Here is a 12,161-nt window from a genome sequence, read left to right on the forward strand (position 1 = left end):
TACCGCCAGGTTAGACTGAACCAGGAATCAGGCTAGTTGCAAAGGTAATTATTTATTTAGTTACTTAGAAATGAAAATCACAATATATTTTTAATAGGTAACAACAATCACCAGTGGGGTGACAGGAACAATGAATAAGATCTTTAATGCACTGGGGAAAAAGTAAGGAACACAAAAAGAATGCAGCAGAGAAAAGAATACTTTTGGTTTGGTTTGGTTTGGAATAGATAGCACCATGGTTAGAGGCCCCCTGCAACACCCTTCAACCCACCAATAGGTAATTTAAATAGATATGAGGAGAGAGCAGGTACTCAGGAATAATACAGAACAACAGAATATCACTCCTACCTTCCCCCCTTACACAAAAGAGAAAAACGGATTTGAATTTTCAACTGTCAGGGTGGCTTTGAAATTGGCTGAGCAAAAACACTAAATATGGTCAAAAATGCTTAAATGATGATACATTTCTACTGGAGCCACTTTGAACAGATGCAAGCAAGCACAAGCAATGATTTAATCAAAAGAAAACAGTTGGAATCTCAAAGTCAAAGTGGGAAATAATTTAAAGGCGATTAACACGTGTAAAACTTTTTCAAGACGTAAATTTGCGGCATACTTTTACTTATGCGATTTTTTATATAACGAGTCATTCGCACTGTTTTGCACTGCGGTTGTGAGTGGTGGATGTAGATAAGGATGTTAGATATAAGTGGGAGTTGAAATTTCATTTCTATCTTAAAAACTGAGGGAGTTTTGGAGGTTTCAGTGAGAGGTGTTTTTCAAAAATTAAGGCACACATTTGGACAAGGACTTCAGTTCAGAAATCAGAAAATATGGATAATGCATTTACTTAAGACTAGAGCGTTCAGACTAAACAACCAAGTACGGACAAAGTAAGCTCTGAGACTGATTCATGACTTCAGAAACAGATCCCCATCACCTTCCCCGGTGGAACCAGTCCAAACACTCGAAGTGGGATTCTTGGATCAGAGTTACACAAATAAAAATGACTATGAAAATGATACTTAGCAAATAGACAGGATGGAATAGCACTAAAGATTCTGACACTGTTACTGGTTATGGAATTAAGGATAGTTGAGAGTGTAGGATGGAAAAAGAAAATGCAAGTTATACAATAGTTCTTTAGCGTCCAGTTAATACTCACAATCCACTGGGATTTAAGATTTTAGGCCTGTCAAGATTCTGGTCAATGGATCGGTCTATCAGGGAATCAGGATCTGCCCTCCTGGTTCCTGGATATTTCAGACCAGCGGAATTGCGAGTTCATTAAGCAAGCATTATGGTAGCAAGTCAAAATAGTTTCAGGATGCTAGTTTCAGGATGCTTTCCCAAACCACAGCGCTACACTGGGTTGTGAGGATAAATTGAGGATTGAGGCCTGGCTGAAAATGGTTCAGCTATTGCTTGGCCTGGTCTTTGGCATCTGGATCTTGAAGGATGTTAAGAGCTGGATGTTGAATGCTGGATCAGAGTGCTTCGCTGGCATCAGAAGAGAGAGTCTGTATATGTTGTCAGATGTCTCTATTTATCCTTTCAAATGACATCACAAAAATGGGTGTATGGGCCGGCTTCACTAAGCTTGCCCATACATCCATTGGGATGGGGTTGGATCAGATCCTCATCTTCGCCTTGCACCCGAGTGATTGGATCAAGGACAGATGATGTCAAGTTTTATGGTTTGGTTTTTACAATCTTTAGAAACCTTCCCGAGCCACTAGTATCAAAATTGAATTTCGTCCTAAGTACATATTTATACATTTGTAACCTCTACAAAAATCACATACAAGGATTACATATATTATTGAGTACCTGTTCCTCAAAATCCTGCAGCTGTGAGATCTTGTTTCGCCTTTTTGCAGCATTTTGTCCATTTCTCCATGAAAACATTTTCCGAACTTTCACCAAATTTCTACAAATATGTGTGTTTGCCATAGGAATGTGTGTGCAAAGTTTAACAATTCTAGCATAAATACAGTTCCCATAAAACCACATATATTGCCATTCCTGTTCAGAATATGTTACACATTTCCTCCACGTTTTGACATGTAGGGCTAACAATTAAATTAACACTCTGCCCTTTTTATATTTTTCACCATTTCTGATAGCAAGTTATGAGTCTAAAAATGTTCATTACATATTCTTTAACAGCAAATGGTCCACCTTTTGTCTGTCTCAGGAGCTCAAGGAGTGGCCCCCACCTTTTGGGATTTCCATCAGCAAGCTAAGTTTACAACCTCTTGACACGTCCATTTCCTGGCTTGGAGGATCTGCCATTGTTAAGTCTCTGGCTGCAGACAAAAGTCTGTCCTACCCCTCAATTATCATATATCAGTGAGTATCTGCTGACAGGAATGCCCTCCCGCTGGGACTTCTGGCAGGCCCAGCCAGGCTAGTTTATTCTTAATTTCTTGACTTGAAATCCATCAGAAAACAAACTTGTTGCATCAGCTGACATAAATAAATTACTTTCTTAGATTTAAACCTGTGGGATCAAAAACAACTGAAATCTGCGTTCCTTTCAGCAACCGTCCTTTTAAATTTGCTAATCAGGCAGACTTTTAGTTTAGATAACTTTAAAGTTAATCAGGAGAGCCTAATTGACAGGGGCTGTCATTCACAGATAGCCCAGTGTGGCTGCACACAGATTTTTGACAGGACCTGTCATTCACAGGCAATCCAGTTTTGCTGACAAGGTGTATTGCTCTTAACATTTCAGGACTTTGTACATTCACAGTGCTTCCTTAGGTTAAATGGATTTTAGCGCCAAGCAAGATTTTGAGTGTTGCACAGTGTTTTGTACAGGCATTTTTGAGTTTCAGCATCAAAATAAATGTAATAAACAGGCACATTTTGGAGTTTCACTGACAAAGCGCTACTGCTCCCTCGGTACCCCATGTTTACTTGTCATGGAGCCCACTGGCACTTTTTCTGCAGCATGTGCACTGTTCCGCCACCCATGCACCATGGGTGGCAGGTTGTGCAGCTATCTTTTTGTGTATTGAAACCACGGTCTTGGAGGTTTTGGTGCGCACAAGGGTTTTGCCACCATTTTGCTGTTTCTCACACCATAGATATCAGAGTGAGGCCGCATAGTATAGCAAAGTGGGTCAATACATCCCACAATACATGCAATGGTAATGTAAGGAACCATTACCTTGTTTGGCTGCACAAATGCCTGCACCCACAACCCACTCATCATGATGACTTTTCCCTCAACACCATTAAAACGTGCAATGCCTCAGTAAGAAAATGTGTACATGCAGATTGCACAAGTGCCTCACACCTCCCCATGTAAGAACACACATCAAATTGGCCTTGACCCTTATGTGAGTAAAAAATGCCAGGCTACAGAAATAAAATATCCACCGTCTGCCCCATTGTGCTATAAACCCTCCACCTCAAACCCTTGTCCATGCAATAACATTCAAGTTTCCCAATAGTATCAGTAAAATGTAAGCATAACGCCCATGCTCCAATGTCCCTTGCCTAGACTGCGGCCTTGCACGCACACATTTCTACCCACTCACTCACCAGCCATCATCCAGTGGCGACTGGTGAATTATTTAATTGGAAGGATACATTTCCAACAAATATTCTAGAGTGACCAAGCATAGCGAGGGAGCCTGAACCATCCAAAGGGCATAGGTCTTTCGAACAACCTTACAAGCCTCTATAATACCATTGATTCCTAAATGGGCACCAACTGGATGTGTTTAAACAGTAGAAAAATGGAACTGCCCATCTCTGGCTCCTGGCAGGCTCGCGCAAAGCTGAGTGAAGATTACAAAAGCTTCAGCATTAAGAACAGCGTCATCACAGAACACGGCAAGGTGAACACCTTAGGCAACACACTGGAATCCTCCCTCGGTGCAGAGGCACATGTGAACCAGATCAGCAGGAACTGCCAGTATTACGTCTGGCTGCTTAGTCACATGAGACCTCTTGTCAATGAGATAAATTGTGCCACCATTGAACGTGCAATCATCCTATCGAGGATGTCCCTGGAGGACAACTCAGGGCAACGTGCTCGCCTTGGTGGCAAGACGTCACAAAGCAACACAGGTTCGATCCCCGGGTGTGTGCTTAGAAGCATGTGGGTATTAAGCGCGTTATAAATAACCTATCATATCATTCATTACAGCAATACGTTGCTGATAGGGGCAAACCGTTCCTGTCTTGCTAGATGTCCATACAATAGAAAACAGTGCATATCATTAAGAATAAACCAACAGGTGAGCACAATCCTTGGACAGGAGGGACGTACATTGGTTGGCAGTGACGGAGCGCAACGTCTTCAAATCCAACACCATCGTACATCGCTGTCTTTTTGGAATAGCGCCCTCCTACTTGAAGCTTTTCATTTCTCAGTATGTCCCTGCAGATCCCTGCATTCGGGAGACATGGGACAGATTAATTGCTTACATTTCAAATGCACTAAGCGGTGGGGTAGATCCTTCCCAGTAAAAGCTGCAAAGCTACGGAATTCACTTCCCATCGCTCTGAGATTAGAGAAAAACACATTGGCATTTTGCTGAACCTTGAAGACCTTGCTCTTCAAGTAACCTGGAATTAGGCAGTGCCTTCCTCTTCAACCTAGTTGTCCTGTCTACCTTTCATGTTCGTCTTTGTCTAAATGTTGCGCAAATGCGTAAGGCGTGTTACAAATAAATAAACAAATATGTGGTGTCTGGTTCTGTTTCTGGGAAAGGTTTTCGAATAATGAGTTAAAGTATTGCATATTATCAACACCAGTGCACCCAAGCATTTCCAAATGCATTTTCATGATGTCATTGCCCACAAAATATGCCAGTTTAAAAACATTTTCAAGTTGCCTGTACCCATACATGATGGCTACATGAAGTCCAGGCTTGCTCTGCCAATATATGGCAGTATCCCCATGTAAGGACAACTCCTACTTGCTTTGCCATTAAATGTGCCATGCAACAATAAGAAAACCTGTCCAAACTGGCTGCACCAAAATGCCAGACTTTCCACATAATAACACTTATCATGCTTACTTTATCAGTGTGGCCCAGAAAAGAATTCCATACCACTACAAGGAATAGCAAGACTGGCAGCATTAAAATACCACTTTAGCCATGCCATAATACATATGGATGAGGAGCTTTCTACCTCTGCCACAAAATTAAAAGATATTTTCCTGCACTGAATCTTCGGTCAACTAATTTATACTGGCGTCAAGCCCCGAGTTCCGTAAATCTACTATGGGTGGCAGGCCTTTTTTTCTCTGCTGCCCATACTCTGTGGAACGCTCCTCCTTTGCCCATTCAGAGTTATGGAGCATTTTTCTTTTTGAAAAAATCTGAAAACGTTTTTGTTTAATTCTTAGTTGCGGTGGCTGTCTGATTTTCTTTTTTTCAGGTTCCGTCTTCTTTGTTGCCAGTAGTCAGACTCTCATCTTGAGAGCCCTCAGTGCCAGGATACCTTTTTTAGTTGCAGTCACGCTTTACAAATAAGATAATATAACATATCATGCATGCCATGCTACAGTAAGAAATGGCTAGATTGGTTGCACCCAAATGCCAGTCACACTTATCATGCCTGCGTTATCATAGCTGCTGAGTAAAATATGTCATAGCACAGTAAGAAATCGTAAAACCGGCTGCACCAAGATGCCAATCTAGCCATATAATAACACTTATTATGCTGCTTAATTAAAAATGTGCTGTAAAAAATGTCATGCCAAAGAAAAAATGGCTAGACTGGCTACCCCAAAATGTCAGTGCTGTGTGAAAGTCCCAAGCATTCTGGTGTCATGTTCGGTGCAGGATACCATGGTGCAGAGCCATTGAGCTGCTGCTTGTTCCACTTGTTATTGTTGGGGGTGCAGCAAGCAGTGGCCGCATGGTGTTCCCCCACCTACCCTCTACAGCTTTCTATAAAAGATATCCAAATTTTCCACAAAATGTTATTTGCCATTTCTATCTCTTTCAGTTCTGTCTGTGTTGGCAATTGACAAAATGTCATTTTACTAATATGTCTTTTTTCTATTTCAGAGTTTTAGTCAAATGTATAGCAGATTTATCCAAGTGATATTGAAACCGAAGATAAAGTAAATGGAACATAACTTAGAGATGGCAAGAGGACTTGAGCAATTGCACTCTTTACACCCATGATGAAGAAAGCATGCACTCTGTGTCCAGACTGGAGAATGTACTTATGTAATCAGGTGGAAAGACAATTAGCCATCAGTCCTAGAAGCATCCTATGTACAGAGTAGAGACCTCTTAGGGTTCTCAATTCTATGGATGGGAACATCATCAAATCACCAGGGTGGTACCCCGGCGCTGGGACTCTTAATTTGAGGGGACTGCGTAGTGTGCAATGTGAGCATTCCCACTGAAGCCACCTGTTTGTTGTCCTCTAGAAGAGGGTAGTGCATTGGCTGTACTCCGGGGTCCACAGTTTATCACCCTTACCTCAGCATGTGCTAAGCTAAAGTAGGAGGCAGCCCTTCACACCATTATCTCTGATGATAAGTAGATTTAACATATGTTAGCAGACATAGCTCATTCCCTTGAACTGTGGAATCCCATCATTTGGTTGTATACGAATTGTTCGAACTACAATTGACCTTTGCACAAGTGACCGAATTGTGAAGGTCAATTGTTACATATATGCGGGGGGAAACCCGCATATTTTAAATGATCCTCCAGTTCTCCTTCACCCCTAGTATGCTAGTAAGCAACACAGTTTCTCCGCAGTGTCCCGGATATATGTGGTAGATGGAACTGCCAGGGCTGACTTTGATGATTTGGTTGTGATGTGCTCCCCAGTTCCGGCGTATGAGGTTCTCGGGTATAGCCTTGAGGGACTATGGATCCTTCACCTCCACTAGATGCTCTGTGCACCTGCCAGGCTGAAGAATTGTGGATCTTGTTTGACTACCTGCTCGTCGCCGTGCGGCCAGAGCTTTGATGCGAGGCCCACCCGTTACTCAATCTGGCTGGCTGAAGGATTTCACATATTGCTATGAACAAGAGGAGACTTATTGCAGTGCGCTTGTGTCTGTGTCAAGTCGCAGAGACATTAATGGGCCTATTAAGGCTTAAATGCTAAAAGAGCTGATGGCCATGCACAGGGAAGACCCTTCAATCTGCTTCTGCTGTGGATGGATCTTACTTACCTGTACTTGTTGGTTTGATGCATGCATACATATATTGGCAAGTGGCAGCATTTTGTTGCACACAGGGAAGTATTGTGTTGTATCTTTAGAACTGGATTAAAACGGGGAGGGTCAGGGGGTATATTCGTGACGATTAACAATTGTTTCTCACGCAAGGCATGGAGAAATTTGACACATCTGAGTATATGAACTAAAACTAACTGGGGTGTCTTGATGTGAAGTTGGGGACTAAGAGCACACATTGGACTGTAATTAGGAATATGGGGGTGTCTTGATGTGCAGTTGGGGATTAAGAGCATACATTGTACTGTAATTAGGAATATGGGGGTGTCTTGATGTGAAGTTGAGTACGTTGTACTGTAATTAGGAATATGGGGGTGTCTTGAGGTGAAGTTGGGGATTAAGAACATACATTGTTCTGTAATTCAGAATATGGGGGTGTCTTGATTTGAAATTGGGGATTAAGAGAATGCATTGTACTGTAATTCAGAATATATAGCATTGTGTTTACAAAGGTCTAAGATTCTACAGCAGCTGGTGGTTCAAATGATTGTACTGTAACAATGCATAGCGTAGGTGCTGTCAAAACGAGATACCTTTGTATGGAAATGTGTTGGCCTGCCAGTGCTTCTTGGTAGCCAAAAAATGTTGCCTATCACCGAATTAAATACGCTCAGGCTGCGGACGCCCAGGTGGGTCCAAATGTACATGCTTGGCTCTCTGCCTGGCGCTGACGATTACCTGTTTTCTACTGCTCACACCTGGGGAAGTCCAACAGCAACGTGGTGGACTGCTGCTGGCAGCATAATCACTGCACCTGTGCACATTAGCGTGTGCGTTCTGAAAAGTTTGGCAAAGGTAAGGCAGTCTCAGCGAGATCAAGAGGCTTGTGTGGTGCCGCCCATGCTCTCCTAAGGACGGTGGGTTAGTGAAAGCTCTTAAAACTTTGTCCAATGTGATCGTTTAGTCATCTCTGTATCCACTCCCGGTGTGCTTGGCGATGCCAGCAAAAATGAACTACAATCTGAGGACAAAAACAAAATGTCTAAAGTGCTGCATGAGCACAATGGGTAAGCGAGGCATAGCAACGACCGGCCGAATAAGGGGTCCCTAAAATTACAAAATTCTTTAAGGCAATGACGCGGAATACTGTTGATATGGACATAAAGGAAATAATACCTCTTCATACAAGTGCACAGGCATGCGAGGGAAATGACTCATGCGAAATTGACAACAATAATTGCTTGCTCAACCTTTGCCTGCTGCTTCAAGCTGATGCGAGTAACTTTCCATAGCTGGTCGCTCTAAATTCTAGTGCATCTATAATTGGTAAACGGCCTCTCCATGTTTGACAGGGTTAATTGAGGACACTTTATGTGAAGAGACGGCGTCCTGTCAAGTGCATGCAGTCTGCGAGGAACACAGTAATTCCCGTACGTCTGGAGAGAGTGAAGCACCAAATCTGCAAAATGAGGCTATTCATTTTGCTTTCAAAATTTTGTTGCAACTTTGTCATTTCATTTCAAACCAATCCCAGGGACAAACAATCATGGTGGAGCAGGTGGTAGCACGATCAGCCTCGGTTTCACCAAAAGAGACAGTGGGCATTATTAGCAATTAGCAGCACTTTAAAGGAACCAAAATCTGTTGCTTGTTGAAGTGGGATTGTGTGAAGGCGGGTACCATATGTTGGTGATCCATCTTGATGGTCCCGCTGGCAGTAGATGCACTGATGGTATTCCGCTCTATTTGTATGCATTATTGTGGCAATAATTGCCGAGCGGCGTGCTATTACCACCTATGGTAATGCCTCCAGGGCCTCAAGTTACAGTGGACCCAGAGCATTACATTAGGTGGGAATAGCCTGCCGGCGAGGCGGTTATTGCCAATAGTAATCTTGGGCCTGCAGGCTCGGGATACTGGAAGTTGCTCCATACTAATGAATGGGACAAAAATAAAAAAGGGCCACCTTGGAAAAGGCAGAAGGGGCTATGTGTGGTCCCTTCTCCCTTTCCAAGGTTGCCTTGAAAAAAAGAGTGTACGCGGCACGCAAACGACATTCGTGCGTCCACACGATTATACTGAGGTAGGGCTGGGAAATGAGCCAATCATCTTTCAGTGTAATCCCGTGGATATGGTATCAAATAACAATGGGTCATCAGATCCAGATCTCTTTATTGGTGGTGACCTTAATTCACCCTGCATTGATTGTTCGGTATCTGATAAAGGCGCTATGCCATTGCTAGCCGCCTCTAATAGGAAGCTGAACGCAGTTGGATCTGCTTTCCTATGGCCGTTAATGGCTCCGCCATAGGGGATATGCCGCCCGCTCAGACAAGACGGCCAGGTGATGTGTTCATTTCTATTGATTATTTATCTGGAAGTAGTGGACTATGTGCTAGCGTTGACTGGAAGAGGGTGCTTTTTTACTGATCTTAGTGATCACGCCGTCCTGAATAAGTATCGCTACCATTAGCAGCAAGTCAGTACCTTTTAACTAGAAGCAGAGGGCATGTGTTTAAACAGAGTAGTAAACATTCACGCCCTTATGGCAAAGTTATAACGTGTCCTCAGGCAAGGAATTTGGCGGGCAAAATATGATGTGGTCAGGAAGGATGACAGTGAGGGGGTGTGGGGCATATTTGACAGTCGAGACAAACGACAACACGTCGCCCTGGAAAATCCAATCCCAGCTAAAACCTGGGAGCTATTTTTGGGGGGTACATTTGGGTTAAGGGGTGTGTTCACTTGATCCATCATTGCCATTGGGTCCATTGGCCAATATCAGCTACTACACGCATCGTGCCTGTGGCCTGGCAGCTATACAGCCTGAGGGGCTTGGGCTCAATGGAGTGTGAGGAGGCTCTACATCCAGAGCCACCGCTTTGGTAAAGTTACGGCAGGCAATTGACTATGAATTGACTGAGGCGTGGGAGAACTGATAATACTGTTGTTACCTCTGAAGCTAGTGTTAGTTATGAGAACTAACAGATAAAGATAGACCAGGTGGCTTTTTATGTCTCTTTTCCTTTCATGAATTTTGTATAGTTATTTTAAAGGGTGTGCTATGTACACAGTACGTCAAATGTATGTATTCTGTTTATTTATTTATTTTTTCTCTTCTTTGTTTTTGAAATGTGAAAAGTTGGTAATGAACGGTGTGACACAATGAAAATAAATACAAAAAAAGCGCTTACTTCCACATTGTGGTCCGGATTAGGGGGCACAACGGACCGGTGACGGTGTGAGGCGGTGGAAAATCTGCTGCAGGAGCGGCACTGGAGATAGAGAGGCGTGTGCTCATACATGGTCACCCAACTTCTTTTTTGGGATCAGAATATCATTTTAGAGAGTGGAAATACAAAAGACTGTCGGGATATACTGAAGGAGGTCTGCAACTACAACATGTAAGAGTGTAACCAGTTGATCTAGCTGTATGGCGTTCCCCGTGAACGAGTAGGGCTGCCCCGTACTTTAGGGCAGTGCTGGGCTGGCCTGCTGCGAACTCTAGCGATTTCCCAGTGGGCCTCTGTCCTATGGGCCTCTGTACAGTGGGCCTCTGTACTGTGGGCCTCTGTACTGTGAGCCTCTGTACTGTGGGCCTCTGTACTGTGGGCCTGCGTACTATGGGCCTCTGTACTGTGGGCCTCTGTACTGTGGGCCTCTGTACTGTGCGCCTCTGTACTGTGGGCCTGCGTACTATGCGCCTCTGTACTATAGGCCTCTGTACTGTGGGCCTCTGTACTGTGCGCCTCTGAACTGTGCGTCTCTGTACTGTGGGCCTCTGTACTGTGCGCCTCTGTACTGTGGGCCTCTGTACTGTGGGCCTGCGTACTATGCGCCTCTGTACTATAGGCCTCTGTACTATGCGCCTCTGTATTGTGCGCCTCTGTACTGTGCGCCTCTGTACTTTGCGCCTCTGTACTGTGGGCCTCTGTACTGTGGGCCTCTGTACTGTGGGCCTCTGTACTGTGGGCCTGCGTACTATGGGCCTCTGTACTGTGGGCCTCTGTACTGTGCGCCTCTGTACTGTGGGCCTCTGTACTGTGGGCCTCTGTACTGTGGGCCTCTGTACTGTGGGCCTGCGTACTATGCGCCTCTGTACTATAGGCCTCTGTACTATGCGCCTCTGTACTGTGGGCCTCTGTACTGTGGGCCTCTGTACTGTGCGCCTCTGTACTGTGGGCCTCTGTACTGTGGGCCTCTGTACTCTGGGCCTCTGTACTGTGGTCCTGCGTACTATGCGCCTCTGTACTATAGGCCTCTGTACTATGCGCCTCTGTATTGTGCACCTCTGTACTGTGCGCCTCTGTACTGTGGGCCTCTGTACTGTGGGCCTCTGTACTGTGGGCCTCTTTTGCTTTCTGCTCCTCTTACTCACTCCCCTTGTGCAGCCCACTCCCTTCTTTCTGTCTCTCATCATCCCCTACCCCCCTTGCAGGTAAAGAATGTGTTTGTAAAGCTTCCCGGTTGTTATTCCCCACCTTTGCAAATGTTCTAGGTCAGGTTTTTATGTAAAGCTACTTGTTAATCCCTATGTAGGGGAAATGTGATTTAATATTCATTATTTGGACATGTTGGTCTGGGAGAAGCCGCAAACCCTGCTTAGAGGAGGTTGGTTTGCCTGTATAGTGCAAGACGGGGCCATTTTGAAAAGTTTTCCAGAGATACTTTTCTTTCCTAGTCCATCTCCGCCTTAGGGCAGCATCCCTCAGGATGTCCCTACAGAGAAGCCCTGGCACATGCAGCCATGTGTGGCACATCTGCCATGTGTTGCACATCCAGCCATGTGTTCATCTGTGATGACCTGCACTAGGCCGCCATCTCATTCACCTTGTTTACAATGTAACTCTGCATTTTTCAACAAGTACCAAAGTTCGGTGCTCTGAGACATTACAAGACTTTGGCTTCAAGTAAGGAGCTAATTGGGGTCCCATCGCGGTACCGCCCATTCTTCAGGGCTCATTGTGCAGCTCTATCAGACTGAGCGACA

At 44.4% G+C, this 12,161-nt stretch overlaps 1 protein-coding gene across 1 annotated transcript in view; it reads left to right on the top strand.

The window, feature by feature from the left end:
- The window catches only part of LOC138510706 (BOS complex subunit NCLN-like), a 426,819-nt gene extending 416,455 nt beyond the window's left edge, over window positions 1–10,364 (top strand). Inside the window, exon 14 of the mRNA XM_069626473.1 lies at window positions 6,039–10,364. Coding sequence (XP_069482574.1) covers window positions 6,039–6,098 — 60 coding nt within the window. The 3' untranslated portion in view covers window positions 6,099–10,364. The remainder of the gene's footprint in view (window positions 1–6,038) is intronic.
- The last annotated feature ends 1,797 nt before the right edge of the window (window positions 10,365–12,161 follow it).

This window comes from Ambystoma mexicanum, chromosome 6p (genome assembly GCF_040938575.1).
Source record: "Ambystoma mexicanum isolate Mex_15411 chromosome 6p, UKY_AmexF1_1, whole genome shotgun sequence".
NCBI lineage: Eukaryota > Metazoa > Chordata > Amphibia > Caudata > Ambystomatidae > Ambystoma > Ambystoma mexicanum.